General features: G+C 40.7%; 1 protein-coding gene across 4 annotated transcripts; it reads left to right on the forward strand.

Moving 5' to 3' along the window:
- Nucleotides 1-382: 382 nt before the first annotated feature.
- Nucleotides 383-7,164, forward strand: fgfbp1b (fibroblast growth factor binding protein 1b). Of its 4 annotated transcripts, none has more exons than XM_066660042.1 (3): nucleotides 383-596; nucleotides 2,130-2,272; nucleotides 5,684-7,164. In XM_066660042.1, the coding sequence occupies exon 3, from the start codon at nucleotides 5,703-5,705 to the stop codon at nucleotides 6,282-6,284; it is 582 nt and encodes a 193-aa protein (XP_066516139.1). In that variant the 5' UTR covers nucleotides 383-596; nucleotides 2,130-2,272; nucleotides 5,684-5,702; the 3' UTR covers nucleotides 6,285-7,164. The 4 variants fall into 4 exon arrangements, with proteins under 4 accessions (XP_066516139.1, XP_066516140.1, XP_066516141.1 ...); XM_066660044.1 differs by lacking the exon at nucleotides 383-596 and adding an exon at nucleotides 1,474-1,695; XM_066660043.1 differs by lacking the exon at nucleotides 2,130-2,272.
- The last annotated feature ends 10,809 nt before the right edge of the window (nucleotides 7,165-17,973 follow it).

The following is a 17,973-nucleotide window of genomic DNA, read 5'->3' on the forward strand; positions in this document are numbered from 1 at the left end:
ATATATTGTGATACTGTCTCATTATTTTGAGATATTAAGTGAATATATTGAGAATGTATACTATCTCAATATGTCGACTTATCTAAAATAATTAAATACTGTCTCATAATAATGAGATAGTATCTAGAAATATTGAGATAGCAGCTTGCATATTAATGAAAAATAAAAATCGGTGCCTTTTTTTATTTTACATGGTGGAAAAGGTCTTCCATAGTCCTGCCTGCCGGGCCGGCCTAGAAGAGGCATTTTCGCTTGCTGACTGACTGACTAATGTTGAAACTCACATGCCTTGACTATGAACGGTTAGTTTAGCCGTATTTCACAGAAAGAACTTAAGGGGGCGCTAGTACACCATCTGTTGTTAGTTCAGGCATATTCCACATTCCAGTTAGTGAACTAAGTTTGGAGCCCTTGGGCGTGTTTCCACCGAGACTTTTTTCCCAACAGGAACCAAAGAACCGTGGCTGAATGACAGGAAATAAGACAGGAACACGCTCTGTTTGTATGTTTCATGCGCTGTTTCTGGGCCCTCAGTTTGGCGTTGGTTAGTTCACAAGCTCAGCAGGACGGCTCGGAACTCGACAACATTTACACAGGTATTATATCTCACAGAGAGAGGAGAACTGATTAAATTGTCTTATTTCGTGTTTTTAAACTCCATATAGCTGTGCACAGACACTAAACCATGTGGTTTACTCTAACCAGTGACATTGAATAAACAAGTAATTGTAATTCTTAAAATCAACAAAATGTTCTTGTTCTTCTTTGTCCTTTGATGGTAGATCATCTAGTGTTTATCTTTAAATAAAATGAACAAGAAAAACACTGAGGCCGATGTTATATTACGAACAAAATCTGTGCTCCTTTTTTCATTTCTGCATTTATTTCCTGCCCTCCATATTTTCTGTACAACACACTCACATAATAAAAACCACATGTAAACAAAGAGACACCTATGTGACAGTGGCTATATGGATAATGGCTTGCCTAGTCTCTTTGCTTGTTTTGTAATGGTCGTCTCTGGCCACTAGAGGGAGATACGGCACCATCCCCAGAGCTAGTCAATCTCAATTGCCCCCACCTCTATAAGCCCAAAAAACTTGGGGTAAAGTGTTGGGTTTTTGTCTCAATTACAGCAATTAGGAACAGCTTGTAATGGTGGAGGGCTGAGAGTTCCCAAACTCCCCCTCATCTGTTACTCTCCTCAAGCTCTCCAGTCCCTTCTCTGTTTCTTAAAATTAATTAAATAAATAAAGTTTAGTCTGAAGGTGAGGGTAGGCAGAGGTTTTTCACTCATTTCTCACCTTAGCTTTCTTTATCATTTATACTTTGTTAGGAAATTATTTTCACTTTAATTTTCTCTTCTTTTTTTACCTGCTCTTGTTAACTGCTTGCATTTTTAACTGTGCTGAGATCTAGTTGTTCTGCACCTAAATCCTACTCTCTACTTGCCAATCAGCATCCATGCCATGAATGAATTGTCTCAAGCTAGTTAAACTTCCCCCTTATATTTTTGGTTTCTTTGTCCCAGTTTTAGTGATACTATACCAAATTAAAAATGCTGAATCAGCCTTTTAGTTAGATGACCATTTGTGTGGACTATGGGCTGTTAAAGTATTTTGCCAGATCTTGTGACAGACACTGCCTGGTCAATGGAAACAAGCCCAGAATTTGATTTCGCTCTTATATACACAGGTGTGTATGTATGTGTTCCTTTTTATTTCATAAGCAACCTTTTAAAGAAATATACCTTATTTGTAAATTTAGTAATTTTAAGTCCAAAAATATTGAACTAGCTGGCTTTTAAACATAAGGAATTTTTCAATAAGTTATAGCCTTTGCATTTAAACTGGACAAATTATTATTGAATGGGACAAATGAGAAAAGGTAAAACATTTATTTAGAATTTTGAATGAGTTTAAAATAAGTGAGTTATTTCGCGACCAATTAATAACGTCAGTGGATGCCCAAAATGCGTTTTAAACAAGTCAGTAATTTCGGGACCAATTACCCAGCAGACAAGGAACGTTCCCACAATTTTGGCTAACTTTATGTATCAATTGAGTACACTACAAAGATAAGATATTTACATTTCAAACTGATACATTTTATTGTTTTTATTTTTACAGATATTCACTCATTTTGAATTTGAGGCCTGCAACACGTTCCAAAAGATTTGGAACAGGGGCAACAAAAGACTGGGAAAGTTGAGGAATGCTCAAAAAACTCCTGTTTGGAACATTCCACAGGTGAACAGGTGAATTGGAAACAGGTGAGTGTCATGATAAAGGGAGCATCCCTGAAGGTCTCAGTCGTTCACAAGCAAGGATGGGGTGAGGTTCACCACTTTGTGAACAACTGCATGAGCAATTTGACCAACAGTTTAAGAACAACGTTTTTCAACATACAATTGCAAGGAATTTAGGGATTTCATCATCTACAGTCTGTAATATCATCAAAAGATTCAGAGAATCGGGAGAAATCTCTGAAAGGCCAAAAACCAACACTGAGTGCCTGTTACCTTCAATCCCTCAGGTGACACTGCATTAAAAACCAACATCATTCTGTAACGGATATTACCACATGAGCTCAGGAACACTTCAGAAAACCATTGTCAGTGAACACAGTTCGTCGCTTCATCTACAAGTGCAAACTCTACCATGCAAAGCGAAAGCCATATATCAACAACACCCAGAAACTCTGACTTCTCTCGGCCTAAGCTCATTTGAGATGGACTGACACAAAGTGGAAAAGTGTCCTGTGGTCTGATGAGTCCACATTTCTAATTGTTTTTGGAAATCATGGACATCGTGTCCTCCAGGCCAAAGAGGAATAGGACTGTCCGGATTGTTATCAGCACAAAGTTCAAAAGCCAGCATCTCTGATGGTATGGGGGTGTGATAGTGCCCATGGCATGGGTAACTTGCACATTTGTAAAGGGACCATTAATGCTGAAAGGTACATACAGGTTTTGGAGCAACATATGCTGCCATCGTCATTTTCAGGGATGCCCCTGCTTATTTCAGCAAGACAATGCCAAGCCACATTCTGCAGGTGTTATAACAGTGTGGCTTCATAGTAAATGAGTGCGGGTACTGGACTGGCCTGTCTGCAGTCCAGACCTGTCTCCCATTGAAAATGTGTGGCTCATTATGAAGAGCAAAATACGACAACAGAGACCCCGGACTGTTGAGCAACTGATGTTGTACATCAAGCAAGAAGGGGAAAGAATTCCACCTACAAAGCTTCAACAATTAGTGTCCTCAGTTCCCAAATGCTTATTGAGTGTTGTTAAAAGGAAAGGTGATGTAACACAGTGGTAAACTCTTTTGGAACATGTTGCAGGCCTCATTAAAATGAGTGAATATTTGCAAAAAAATTAAGCTTGATTTTTTTTATCTGAATTTATTAGACTTGAATAATAACAGTGAAAACGTGTTCTTGAAAATTCATTAGTTCAATTCAAGAACAATTATATTCAGATGCCTAATTGCAAAGCAAAATATTCAGAGGTGGAAATCTGAAGACTTAAATTCAAAAGCATCAAAATTCAGATGCATAATTTCAGTGCAAAAAAAAAATTAGTGCTACAAATTCAAAGGTGGTAATATTTCAAAGTCTAATGAGACAGATTTGCTTCTATAAATATGATTAATTATGAGTGTTGCAAGCTGGGCTTAGGGAAATGAGTGGAATGGTGCCTGAATGGAGTATTTGTGCCATCTACAGGGCAAATCCGGTAATGCGCTGGTAAAGTGCCCTCTGTATTTCTAATTTTTTTCCACTTACCTCAATTATCTCGAGATCCCGAGATAATTAAGATACGGAAAAATTAATGTACCAAAAATCAATAAATAAGTAAATAATAAATAAATAAATAAAATGAAAAATTAATTTAAAAAAAAGAATACCCCACATGTCCTTTTGGTTTTTTTTCCACATGTCCCTTCGGGAGCTCCGTAGCTCTTCATAATGTAGTGGAGTAAAAGTAAAAAATCGCCCAAAATGGAAATACTTGAGTAAAGTACAGATTCACGAAAAAGGTACTTAAGTACAGTAACGATTTACATTTACTTTGTTACTGTCTACCACTGCAATGGAGCCAGTGAGCACTCACCCACAGCAGTGGGCATCCAACAACAACACTGAGGTTACCGTTGTGAATAGGTGTCTTCTAAAACAGCTCAGCCAGGCACGGCGCATTGTGGACAACAGAGAAACACAATGAGGGCACAGGTGGGGTACTAAGTTCTAAGAGAAAGCAAAGTGAGAGCACAGTGCGCAGGGAGGGCAGAGTGAGGGCGCAAGGAAAGCTCAGAGAGGACATAAGGAAGCATCACATGGAGTGCACTTGTGAGCAACCTTTTAAAACGGGATATGTATTCGCTGTGTCATAAACTGTATTCACTATAGTGTGCACTATTTTGGGATTTTGTAGTACTGAAACATAGTGGACACTTTTCAGTGCACTCAAACAACCACATAAAGCACCGCAAACGTAGCATACAACACATCAACACATAGCAGATTGCCCATAATTCACTGCATTATTTGGTAAACCTGCAGGAGACTTTCCGAAATCATTCAGTAGCCTCCTGAATTCAGTTAATTATAATAGTGCACTATATAGTGAACTGTGAATAGGGAGACAGGGTATACTCTCACATACATTCGTGGGTCCCCTACTTCTTAAAAACACCATTTCACTAAGGTTTTACTGAAATAAAGAGCCATCTGAGAGTCCACATTTATTTGTGGATTGCTTTTTTTCTCTCTCTCTCGCTCTCTCTCTCTCTCTCTCTGTGTGTGTGTGAGAGAGAGAGAGAGAGAGAGAGAGAGAGAGAGAGAGAGAGAGAATGACTGAGGGAGTGCTGAGTGGAAGGTGGGTGTGTCATGAGCACTATAAATGACTGGAGCGCGTTTCGCTCGCTACAGGGACTGCTGCGTGACAGACATCACTGGTGAGTTCAAACTAACAAAGAAAAATAAGGGAGATGTTATATAGAGCGCCAATAACTTACGCACAGCATAGAATTACTTTCAAAATTCCAATTAAGCTAAATACAGATCCAATCAAAAGTCTGTCCAGATAAAAGGTTTTGTTTCGTCGGTCTGTGGGGTGTTGTAAGGAGTAGGAGTTTATTACAGCTGAATTGTTATTTTTTAATGTCAGTCTAAATGAAAACGCAACTATGTTTGGAAGAGTACTCAGTTTGTGTCTGAAACGGCTCCTTACTCACTATCCCCTACATTACTCACTAGTGTACTATTATAAGAAACTAAATTCAGGAGGGTACTCAACAATTTCTAACCCTACCACTTGCGGCTTTAACCAAACAAGGCTATGTTCGGAACTCCCAGGGTACATCAGTTGTACACTTTTTGCGGTACACTAGCGGGATTGTTTGTGCACCACTACAAAATGGAACCCTCAAAAACAGTGCCCTGTAGTGAATAAGGCACAACACAATTACTATAGTATTTAAAGCAATTTCTAATTTTCCAAACTAAAAGTAGACATTTACTCGAGTATTTCCCAGTTTTATTTTGTTTTTGTTTTCCATATATTTGGTCAAATATGTCTCAAATAAGATTCAATTTATTTTAACAATGTATTTATTTATTTAACATAGAGTTAAAATCCACATCCAAAAATTGACCCTTAATATGTATTATATTTCAGATTGGCCCGTGCGTGTGAGATGCAGATGTGTCCTTTGGGGAGTCTCGCGCTGCTGCTACTGCTGCTTCTGGTCGGAGAGGGCGCGAGAGCGCGCAATAGTGGAAAGAGACGGGAAAGTGATGGGAGCACGCCCGGCGCCAATGCGACGTTGTCGGGCAGATTCACGGCGCGTGACGGCTCGCAGTGCACGTGGACGGCTCACGGAGCGAAAGTGGTTGCGCTGCGATGCACCGCGGGGGCGCGCGGCGCGTTCACTTGTGAGTACGCCGGAGAACCCGAGGCGTGTGTGGCTAAAGGCTCGGGCGCGCGCCGCTACTGGCGACAGGTCACGCACGCTCTCGCAAAGCACACTCAGTTGTGCGAGGACGAGCGCGCCGTGGTGAGGGCGGGAAAGTGCACACGCTTCAGACTTGCGACACTACCTACAACCACAAGAACAGCAACGTTAACGACAAAGATGGAGCCTACAGAGAGCACGCGCGCCCCGGAATGTAGAGAGCGCGCGGACCACGGCAAGGTCGCGGAGGAGAAGTGTGGAGAAACGTGGTCGAGCATCTGCACTTTCATATTCACCATTCTACAGAGCGAAGGAGACTGCTAAGGGTCAGGGTTTGTGTGTGTGTACAGTAAAGATGAATTAAAACGTGCACAAGTGTGTTTTGACCAGGGGTTCCTCAGTATTCCAAACGGTTGTGTGTGTGAAAATATCACGTTGTGGCCAAAACCAGTATACACACTCACACTTTGAGGACTAGGTGATCTGGCCAACAAAAACATGGTGTTTTAATTTGAAGCCACACAATAAAGGAACACTATGTGATATTTTTACCTCAAAATTACAGCTTCAAAATAGTTGTGATGCTTCAGTGACCTGTACAAGGGAGAATAATGTATCTGTTGTTGCTACTCTGGGCCCAGCACTGCAACAAACATTTGGAGGAGGGTAGGAAACCACCCCTCGGACCTTCTGTCCCCATTGATTTCAGTACAGTGCTGTAGAGGAGCACCAGGAGCAAAAAAAACTCAATTTTATGTTCCTTTAAAGTTCAGGGTTAGGCTAGTAGTATTTACGTGCAATGGTAAGGCTCCACAAATTGAATGGAGACATATCTGTGGTCCCACAATGTGCACAGGAACACCTCACTAAAATGTGTTTAATAACTTGTACCAACTGATTAAACAAGTGATTCATTACCTCATCACACAATGAGTGTGAGTTATTCCAGGACAGATTTGTTACAAGTTTAAATTGGATTCACTTTTTTTGCCTTTTAGGTTTTTATGTGACATTGGCCCAATGATGATAAAGTTGGACCTGTGCCATCTCTGTGACACAATGATGAATGAGCATCTACAAGGTTGTTTTTAATTGGCTTTGTGTCAGGGAATGTGTGAGTGAGTGTGTGAACAGGTTTGAAACACTGTACTGAAACATAAATATAATCTGAGTCTGGTCCAGCCATTGAATTTTATATTCTCACCAAGCTACAACTGTATGTATTAAATAAATGGTTGTTATTTATAGACACAAGTGTGAGTTTCATGATCTCCTCAGAACATCCTGCATATCCTCTCCATGGGATAAACCTCAGGGTAAAAGTAAAAAATATCTGCTCATTTTTTTCATATTGGTTAAGCATACACATACAAAAAGAACTGCCCTGACACATTATATCTACATTCACTGTCCATTTTATCAGCCCCACTGACCATACAGGAGCATTTTGTAGTTCTACAATTAGACTGTAGTCCATCTGTTGTTGCTCTGCATACATTGTTTGCTGCTATTGACCTTGTTCTTCAATGGTCAGGACAGTTGCTCATCTGTTGCTGCACAGTTTGTGCTGGTCATCCTCTAGTCCTTCATCAGTGGACACAGGACTCTGCCCACAGGATGCTGTTAGCTGCATATTTTCAGTTGATGGACTATTCTCAGTCCAGCAGGTACACTCAGGGCTTTAGAACCTCTTGCAGCACAGCTGTGTTTGATCCATTTGTATCAGCACACACACAATGAGACACTATCACCACCACACCAGTGTCACTGCAGTGCTGAGAATGATCCCCCACCCAGATCACAGCTGCTCTGTGGTGGTCCTGAATGGGAATAGGAAAATATGCAGAGAAACATATGGACTACAGTCTGTATCTGTAGAACTACAAAGTGCTCATGTATGGTCAGTGGAGCTGATAAAATTGATAACTAGTGTACATACAAGGCAGTTGTTCCTAATCCAGTGATCTTTCTGTGTATGGGTAGACATGGTGACCCCTGGTTCCTATTGCAACCATTGTAAAGAAAGTAGAGCCACAGGTTTCTTTACAATAAATCCTTTCACATATAACCACCAGGAATGACAGTTTCTCTCTAAACCGTCCTCAGAAAATGCTTACAGATTATTACCGTTTGGTAAAATGAAGAAAAAAGACACTCCGCTCTCTCCATGCACATGTGCAAACACATCCACATAAAAGACACAGTGGTTGGAGGATCGTCTGTTTTGTTAGAAAGCACTTGAAAAGATGGAAGGAGACCTTTCTCCACAAGTACCCACACATTTACTTTAAGCTTCTGTTTTGAATGATGATGACAAGATCAGGAACCTATTTGTTCAAAAGCTGTGTGTCTGTGTGTGTGTGTGTGTGTGGTATCCACTGCGCCTAACCTGATTTCTTTCATAAATTTTTGGATTTGTCCTTCACATCCCCCACCCACACTCCTCAAGTGTTATGTGCTCTGTGACAAGGCCTTCTGTCTGAGCTTTTGTGGTGGTTTGAATCCCTCAGAAGTCACGCTGGTGTCTTCTCTTCATGGGTGGCCTTCCTTTTGTTTAATGTTATGAAAAAGTTTTTAGCACAAGTATTCATTTGCTGAATTTAACATACCGGGAAATTATAAACATCAAATGTGGTTTGCACATGTTGCCCTTGCACACACTCACACCTCTAGACACTTTTGAGTCGCCAGTCCACCTACCAACGTGTGGACCGTTTTTGGACCGTGTGAAGAAACGCCTCACAGTCACCTGGAGTGGGACTTGAACCCACAACTTCCAGGTCCATGGAGCTGTGTGACTGACACTACCTGCTGCGCCACTGTGCATTTTAACCCTTTATTTTAAAGATCTCTTTTTATTTTACGCGAGCATATATATATATTTGGCGATTGCTCTAAGACTGCAAGGGAAGCTCAGCTTCCCCTAAAATGTAAAAAAATAAGTGATTAAATATATACTGTTGTGTGTACATATCATTGAATAACGCGCTCAACATTTGTTCAGAATCAGCTTCTTATCACTGGTAAAGACGCGGCTTTCCTCTCAATCATTCACGCAGATTCACAGTGATTTTAACGGTGTGTAGAGTTCAATAGCGAAGCAGCGAAGTGCAGTGAAACGAGACGAGTCATTGGATAACTGCTGGGCTTTGTCCCGCCCATCGGACGCTCAGCGTCTCTGTATATATATATATATATTCCACATTTTCAAGAAGTATTTTCTGCTCTTCACAATCCAAATAATCTTTAACATAACATATTTGGATAGTTATCTGTATTTCTGATTTCCTTTTCTCAGTAACATCATCCTGACAGCCACATTCCTTTCAGATATCCTCTCGCAGTGGAAGGATGAAGAGAAACACCTGTGTGTGTCTCTCAAAGATGGGATATTTTGTTTATCATATCATGATAGTTGGTTGTGCGCCAGGGTTGTTAAGAGTTAATTTGTCTCTGTTTATAATTGTTATTCAAACTAAAATCATTATTCAAAATACAGTTTTGAAAACTATACTAAAACTATTCACACATTCCTTATGCTAGTATTTTATCTATACTAGCTATGCTAGTGCCTCATAATCTTATTTTGTCAGAAATATCTCCAAAAGAATGAATAGTTTGTAATAAAGGTAAGGTCATTGGATATTAAGCAAAAAGAAGTGGTCTCTGACATTTGCACAGTACCTATAACCTTTCACTTGGCTGTAGGTACATGTTCCTACATGCTAGTAGTCACACCTGGGCTTCCAGACGAAAGAACAAAGAGATTTCCAGATGTGGAGTGCGCACACACAGCCACAAACACACACACACACACACACACACACACATATACACACAGACAGAGAGAGAAAAACATACACAATCAGTTCAATAGGAGTACAGAGGTAGCTGAATATTTGTGTGGCGTGTGTAAATGAATGAGACCTGACAGTAGCAAACCTAAAAGGGGACCAATATATTGCCTCAATGAAGACTTACTCAATGTATACATGTTTACACATGACAAGGCACACACCATGACCTCAAAACCAGACTCTTTCATCTGTACAGATGTAATTAAACATGACAAGTTACTCTCACTGTCCACACACACACAGTATATGCATTGTTCTGGAGGTACTGAGGTTTCATCTGCGTTATTCTTCTGTGAGGCCTGAGGTGGCATGACCTCCCCACCCCTTAAATCACTCACTCCCATTGGTCAAGCCTCTGTCATTGGCTAACACTTAATGGTCAAACATCTGCGCCTTTGTTCTCACTAATGGCTAGGGTCTACACATACCTTCAAAATTAAAGGGATTGGACAACATGGACAGAACTGCCTTGCATAACATTAGTAGTAACTGTATTTGTTTTTTAACTGTATATGTATTAATTGTTTTAGGTTGCATTCACACAGCTTGACATTACAACAATTAAGAACGTAATGCTAAGTCAAGTCAAATTTAAATTTTTCAGAATTCCACACATCCTACAGAGGAGGTGTTTCTAAGCATAATACAAATAGACTTGATAGACTTGACCAAGCCTGAAATGTTAAAGGAAAATACACAAGCTATTATTTTAATTTAGCTGAAAATAAAAATATATTTATTAAAAATACCACCTGACTAGCTGCCAATCCACATGCCAACATGTTTTTTTTTTGGACCTTGGGAGGAAACCCATGCGGACACAGGGAAAAAACATCAAAGTCCTCACAGACGGTCACCATACTGCCCAGTTATCAATTCTGTATTATGTATATCCACCTACCAGTTAAGTACTCTTATGTAGTCTGCACTGAAATGTATACTATATAGCCACAAGTATTCACTCATATGTGTTCGGACACATATGAACTTGAATGACATCCCATTCTTAATCTATAGGATTTAATATGATGTCTGCTCTCTGCAGCTATAACAGCTTCAACTCTCCTGAGAAGGCATTCCACAAGGTTTAGGAGTGTGATTATGGGAATTTTTGACCATTATGCCATCATTTGTGTGATCAGACACTGATGTTGGACGAGAAGTCCTGGCTCACTGTCTCCCTGTCTCCGCTCTAATTCATCCCAAACATATTCTATCAGGTTGAAGTCAGGCCAGCCAAGTTTTTCCACACCAAACTCACTCATCCATGTCTTTATGGACCTTGCTTTGTGCACTGGTGCACAGTTATTTTGGAACAGGAAGGGGCCATCCCCAAACTATTCCCACAAAGTGAAACTGTCCATAATCTCTGGATATGCTGAAGCATTAAGGGTTCCTTTCACTGGAACTAATGGGCAGAGCCCAAATCAAAAACAATCCCACACCATTATCCCCTGTCCCCCAACTCGATATGACAGCTGCTGTTGTTCCCAGTCGCTTCCACTTTGTTATAATATCATTGATAGTTGACTGTGTAGTGAGGAAAATTCACAACTGGACTTGTTGCACAGGTGGCATCCTGTCATAGTACTACGCTGGAATTCACTGTTCTCCTGAGAGTGACAAATTCCTTCACACGTTTGTAGAAACAGTCGGCATAGGTGCTTGGTTTTATACACTTCTGGCCCTGGAAGTGATTGGAACACCTGAATTCAATTATTTGGATCTTCTTGACCCCACTCTACATCTCAACTCAGACCATTCTTTCCTCGTCAAACCCTCTGCATTTTGAAGAAGGCGATATTATGCCTTATAATGGTCTAGTGTCATGGCCATAGTCTCCATCCAGTTAGATTCTAGCTGAAGCTTACTGTGGGATGCTTGGAAAATACCAAGCCCCCAATGACCTAAGACCTGTAATAAAGAGAAAGTCTAACAACCCTGAGGAGAAACTTCACCTCAGCTGATCCTCAAAATTGGATCTGCCAGCCCAGAGGCAACAAACAGTCTTGGTGGACTTCAGAGCATTTAATCCCCAGGCACCTCATTATTGTCTCTCAAAGCCTTGCGGTAATGTCCACCAGTGAACTCCTTGTGATCTGCCCACCCACATATGCAGAATTGCTGGACACAATGTAAGAACACACCTTGGACAGGGAGCCTGTTTGTCACAGGCAGTGGTGGACAAAAATACACAAACCATGTACTTGAGTTAAAGTACAGATACTCAATGTAAAATATTACTCCAGTAAAAGAAGAAGTCCTTTTTGTAGATCTCCATTTGAGTAAAAGTACAAAAGTATGTACCTTCAAACTTATGTACCTTCGAAAGTAAAAGTACAATGATTTATTATGGTTCTATTGTCCTATCATCATTTTATGTAACAAGACTCATGCTTAATCAATGCATTGTAGGTGAAAAGACTTTAGTGTCACTCTTAGTTCACCGGCCTTTTAACAGAATGACATTAATTAGTCTGACACAGATGAACAGAACTGAAACAGCCAAAGATTAATTACAATGAATGATACTATATCAATTGTCACATACACCAAGGTGTTTCCCCTCCAAAGCAACAGAGGTCGTTCTTTCCTGAGCATTAAGCCCAATTTATGATTCAGCTTCGAACCTATGCCGTAGGGCACACATCAAACCAAACCCTACACTGTAGCCTGACTCGCACCTCTCCAGAAATATATCTAACAATACATCACATCGATGACTATGATTGGTCCACAGTCAGACGAACATGGATCATCTTGAACGTCCAAAAATATGAACTCCTCCACACTACAAAGACTGCAGACAGCAGCAAATTCACCGCCAGAGATGACATGGGTTTGGACACAGGATGAATGAAAAATATAACCAAGGAAAAATTCAGACAAATAAATAAACAAACAAATAAATAAATAAATAAATAAATACCACACAATGAGGAGCAGGTACACACAAGTTAAATGTGCCCTGCTCTCCTCCAAAAGTGCAATTTCTGCAGTGCGGATCAAGATTAGGATTGATATAGGCTTTATCTTCCCTATTAGAGCTCAGTGAAGAATCACATTGATTGTTTAAGGTAAAAACAATACCTGGTTTAATAACCACAGTATCACTGTGCTTGATTGGCCAGCAAACTCATCTGACCTAAACCCCATAGAGAAACTATGGGGTATTGTCAAGAGGAAGATGAGTAACACCAGACCCAACAATTCAGACGAGCTGAAGGCCCCTTTTGAAGCAACCTGGGCTTCCATAACAACTCAGCAGTGCCACAGGCCAATCGCCTCCATGCCACGCCGCATTGATGCAGTAATTCATGCAGAAGGAGCCCTGACCAATTATTGAGTGCATGTACTGTACATATTTTTCAGTAGGCCAACATTTCTGTATGTTTTAAATTGGTCTTATATTATATTCTAATTTTCGGGATACGACCTTTGGGTTTTGATTGGCTGTAAGCCATAATCATTATTAAAAGAAATAAATGCTTGGAAGAGATCACTCTGTTTGCAATGCAACCATATAATATATGAGTTTTACTTTTTGAATTGAATTTCTGAAATTAATTAACTTTTTTGATGAAATTCATATTTTTTGAGATGCACCTGCAAAAAAGGGAGGAGCGAATGGGTTTAGAAATAAAAGAAGGAAGAAAAAGCATATTAAATGAGATTAAATGAGCTGCAGTAGCAGCTCTTAAGTAGCTCCAGGACCAAGTTTACAGTTGTGTAACCTTGTGTGCATAAATTTGAAGTAAGTTGCTATCCTTTACAATAGACTAGATAGATTAGCAACTAGCATTGTTTAGTGCTGTTGTTGTTCAGCTGTATCGGCGCGGATTGTTATGTGTGCACATCGAAGATGGTGTTGAGTTCTTATTGCACAGATTAGAGTTAAATTTGCTTCTGTTAATTATTAATGAGCGACTTGCACGAAATTATATCCTTTGTACATGTATTAGAAATAGCGCCGTCTTCTTGCCATTCTGAGCAGGTTGAATGTCTAGCCACTAGAGGGCGCAGAGAGACCACTTAAATATTTCTATATAGACGTAATTAGAGATAAGGTCATTCAATAATCTATCAGTCATGCTTAGGTTGTTACTATATATTATTTCTGTTTTCTCAATGTACATGTCAAGAGAATAGGCCGTGAATCATTTGTAATTTATGTTCAAGGTATGTTTATTTCCAGAACCAGTCATTTATATACAATTGGTGTACAAATTCGTCTCATAATACCTGCTGTGACATGTGCATGACTGTGTTGTATCTGAAGCCTGTAAGACTCAGTAAAGTACAATAACGTTACCTTTGGGGTCCTGTCATATGTACTCTGACTGGTACACTGGGGCGAACGCCATACATGACCTCCACCCATTCTGTCTGCAACAAGCTTTTGAGTTCTCCTTCATATTGTTGGTCCTTCGAGCCAGATTGGTGTTTACAACAGAGGATGGACCCTATGCAAATAAGAGGTGCCTCAGGGCAGCAGTGTGAATGCCCCCAACGCCAGAAAAAGTTATCTTGAGGACTTTGAAGTGAGTTTCCCCAACTATAATCAGAGCACCTCTCCCCTCAGAACTGAATATGCAACACAGCATGCATATGATCACGAAGAAGATATCATATCCTTTCAAGAGAGCACTGATCAGAAGGCCGCTACCATGCCTTCCAGCTCCGTGTGTAATACAAGTATGGATTCTCCTGTTGATGAACTCTACCTCTATGTTGAAGAGCTTAGAGAGCTGCAGAAACAGTATGGGACTCCATTTGTGCATACTTTAAGAAAGAATTTGAGGCATCAGATGGAATCCATTATTTTTCCCATTCAGTAGGAACCTCACCACCAGAGATGACATCAGGAAGAGAAAATGCAGCCTCCCTACAGGTTGCCTGTCACTCTGGATCAAATGCCAAGGAGTGGCACCAACCTGAACTGACACACCCCGATGCTAGAGTGAACACACGGGCCTCTGTGACTGATCACCTCCAGGCGTCATATGTTAACAGAATCAGAGAAAGTCATCCAAGTACACCACCACAGGTATCATCTAACACCAAACAAATTAGTCTCCACTTCTCATGTAGTCTCAAGAGAGACACAGAGTCCTCCTTCAGTACCTGCACCATGGACCAAGTTCACACCTCCAGTTATGAGAGACTGTTCTACAGCCCAAGGATCACCAGTAACGCAAGAAGGACTGTTCAATGCCTTAGACGAATGAGCAAATTGCAGCTAATTAAAAATCCCAGGGAATTAATAAAAGCTACGGTACAGTCTCCAAGCCAATTAAGCTTCCAACAGAATGAGAGTTTACCAAGAATTCATGCGCCCCATTACCTACCAAATCCAGTTGATGAAGACCCCTGTCAAAGTGACAGCAACTTGTTTCCTCCTCCCCAGCCAACATTTGTTACAGCTGCTCAAGAGACAGCATACCTTGGGCCTCGGCCATCCATTCCTTATTTTACAAAGAAAGACCCTAGTGAATTCTCCCGCCTTAAGATTGCATTAGAAAACCTTCTGCCCCAGGATAGCTCAGAGCTATTCAAATATCAGGTGCTAGTTGGTCACCTTAAACTAGAACAGGCACGCCTAATCGCTGATGCATATCTGAATACCCCAACTCCCTATACAGACACAATGAATGCACTGAATGAAAGGTTCGGTCAACCTTACCAATTAGCCCTTTCCAAGATTGTGATGGCCACTGTGATGGATGGTCATGATATTCGCAGAGGACATTCTGTAGCCCTTGAAATGTTTGCTCTACAAATTCGAGCATTAGTTGGGATGCTCCAGACATTAGGTGCTGAAGGAGAGGCTGAATTGAATCGTGGGTCTCATGTTTCCCGCTTGCTCGGTAAATTTCCTCCTGACATGCAATCATCTTTCTGCCGTCAGATGTACCACAAATCATGGGCTCTGTACACCCTTGTAGACTTCTCAGAGTGGCTTCAGTATGAGTCCTGGTGCCAGGATAATGAAGGTCAAACAAGTCCAAGTAGTAGAGATCGACAAGTGCCAAGAGTTGATAAGAAGGGGGAACAGAAGTCGATTAGTACTTTTATCACTGTCCTTCATGGAGCTAGGGAGCTGCCACATAGTGAAACGGGGAAACCAACCCCCCAATCACAGGGTGAAGTAAAGAGAGTGAATAAGCTCAAGGCATTTTGTCCATACTGTGAGAACGAAGAGCATTTTTTGAGCAAATGTCCAAAGTTCCAGAACTTCACTGCAGAACAGAAAATGAAATGGATTCAGAACAACAAAAATGCTGGTGATGTGGACGAGCTCATAAAGCAGCTCACGGTACACTAAAAAAAAAATGCAACATTTGCCAAGGTATACACCTCCAGATACTCCATAATGTGAATAGTTAATCACCCAAAGAAGGTTCTTGCTTATTAAGTTCCCTGTCAGAAACCCTGTATTTAGATAGCTCGGGGTTCTACTTAAAGTAGTGAGAGTACTTCTATATTCAGGAGGTCAGACTCTTGAGACTTATGCCGTGCTGGATGATGGCTCTGAGCGGACAATTCTCCTGTCACCTGCTGTCAGCAAGTTAGGACTAAAAGGTCTTCCAGACGACTTGGCACTCCGAACCATCAGGCAAGACATTCAAACCCTACATGGTGCCTCTGTTTCATTCCGTATCTCATCTGCAGCATGCCGCATATCTCAGCCCAGCAAATGCTTTGAAATTAAAAGTGCCTTCACAGCAAGGGGCTGTGAAATACTGTATTGTGTTCAACTGCTCAAAAGGACTCAATTTGAATGAACACTTGCTGCCTGGCCCTAATTTGGGACCTTCTCTGTTAGGAGTTCATAGTCAACCTTTCGATGTCATATCCCAGCTAGCAAAGTAGATCTGGGCCGATTCTGGCTCAGGCTCGGCACTGTCGGCTGGCTGCCGTCTCAGCACGTTGCGTGTGGCCCAGTTCCGGGTGCACGTTGGCACTGTTGGCTGGCTGACGTCACGGCGTGAATGTGGCACCCTTTATCTGGCCCAAGTCCGGCTGCACGTTGGCACTGTCAGCTAGCTGAGGCTCGGCGTGAATGCGGCACACTGCATCTGGCCCAATTCCGGCTGCACGCTGGCACTATCGGCTGGCGAGGCGATTGCCATTGCAGTTAGCACACTACACTGATTATTAAATACTGCGTATTAATCCTATGTGGCCCACGTCTAAAAATAAAAGAAAATACTGGTAACTGTCTGGAAAACGATGTAATAAATGTTAAATAAATAGAATCATTATTTTAACTTGCTAAATGCCATACAGTTATAGGTAAGCTCTGTGATATTTTAGAATATTGATGTAATGACTGGGACACGAACGACAGAAATGACTATGATAAATTATGATAAATGGGGTTAATAAGGAGACAGTGCCGTGCTGAAGGGAAGAAATTATTATTTAAGTTTTTGAAGACGACAGCTTTAAAATGAATGAACTCTGAATGAGAAAACGGAAGGTGACAGAAACGAACCGATGTAAAAACACAGAAGAAGAAGATGATGAAGATTCGCGCTCTTTTCTGTGACCACGGCGCGCGAGCAGCTCTCACCGGTCTCAGGAAACAGCTTCATCCCATAAGTATTTCAATTTAACGTTATATTTTCGGATACATAAAAGTGTTTTGGTATCGCCCAAATGTAGTTAACATCGTTAATGTTATGTATGTTATTCTATCAACTGCTGTACGTTACATACGTAATATTGAACCCTTTTTTTTTCAAATGACAAACTTTATAGCTAACCTGTTTAACTCTAGCTAGCTTATTTTCCTCTGACAGAAAACATTTAAATCACATGACAATCGCTCATACACGAGTTATTTTATTTTGAGTGTACATTCTCAATCTCAGTGTTGGTTTTTGGTGTAATGTAATTTTTTAAATATATAATTCCACATACACTAATCCTTTGTTAGGGAGTAGCAGTGATTTTGGGCCATTTAGTGATGAATGGGTTGAAGGAGGTTATATTGAAAATGATAGAAGCCTATTTACTGAGAGAAAAAAATAAACAAAAGCATGTGAAGTAGTTTATTTTTGGAGCTGTGAAGTTAGATACATTTTTCAAAATTAACTATGAACATGAACTAATTCATTTTCTTTATGTAAAGATGGACTGTAGTAAGAAAA

This window comes from Hoplias malabaricus, chromosome 2, assembly GCF_029633855.1.
Source record: "Hoplias malabaricus isolate fHopMal1 chromosome 2, fHopMal1.hap1, whole genome shotgun sequence".
Taxonomy (NCBI): Eukaryota; Metazoa; Chordata; class Actinopteri; order Characiformes; family Erythrinidae; genus Hoplias; species Hoplias malabaricus.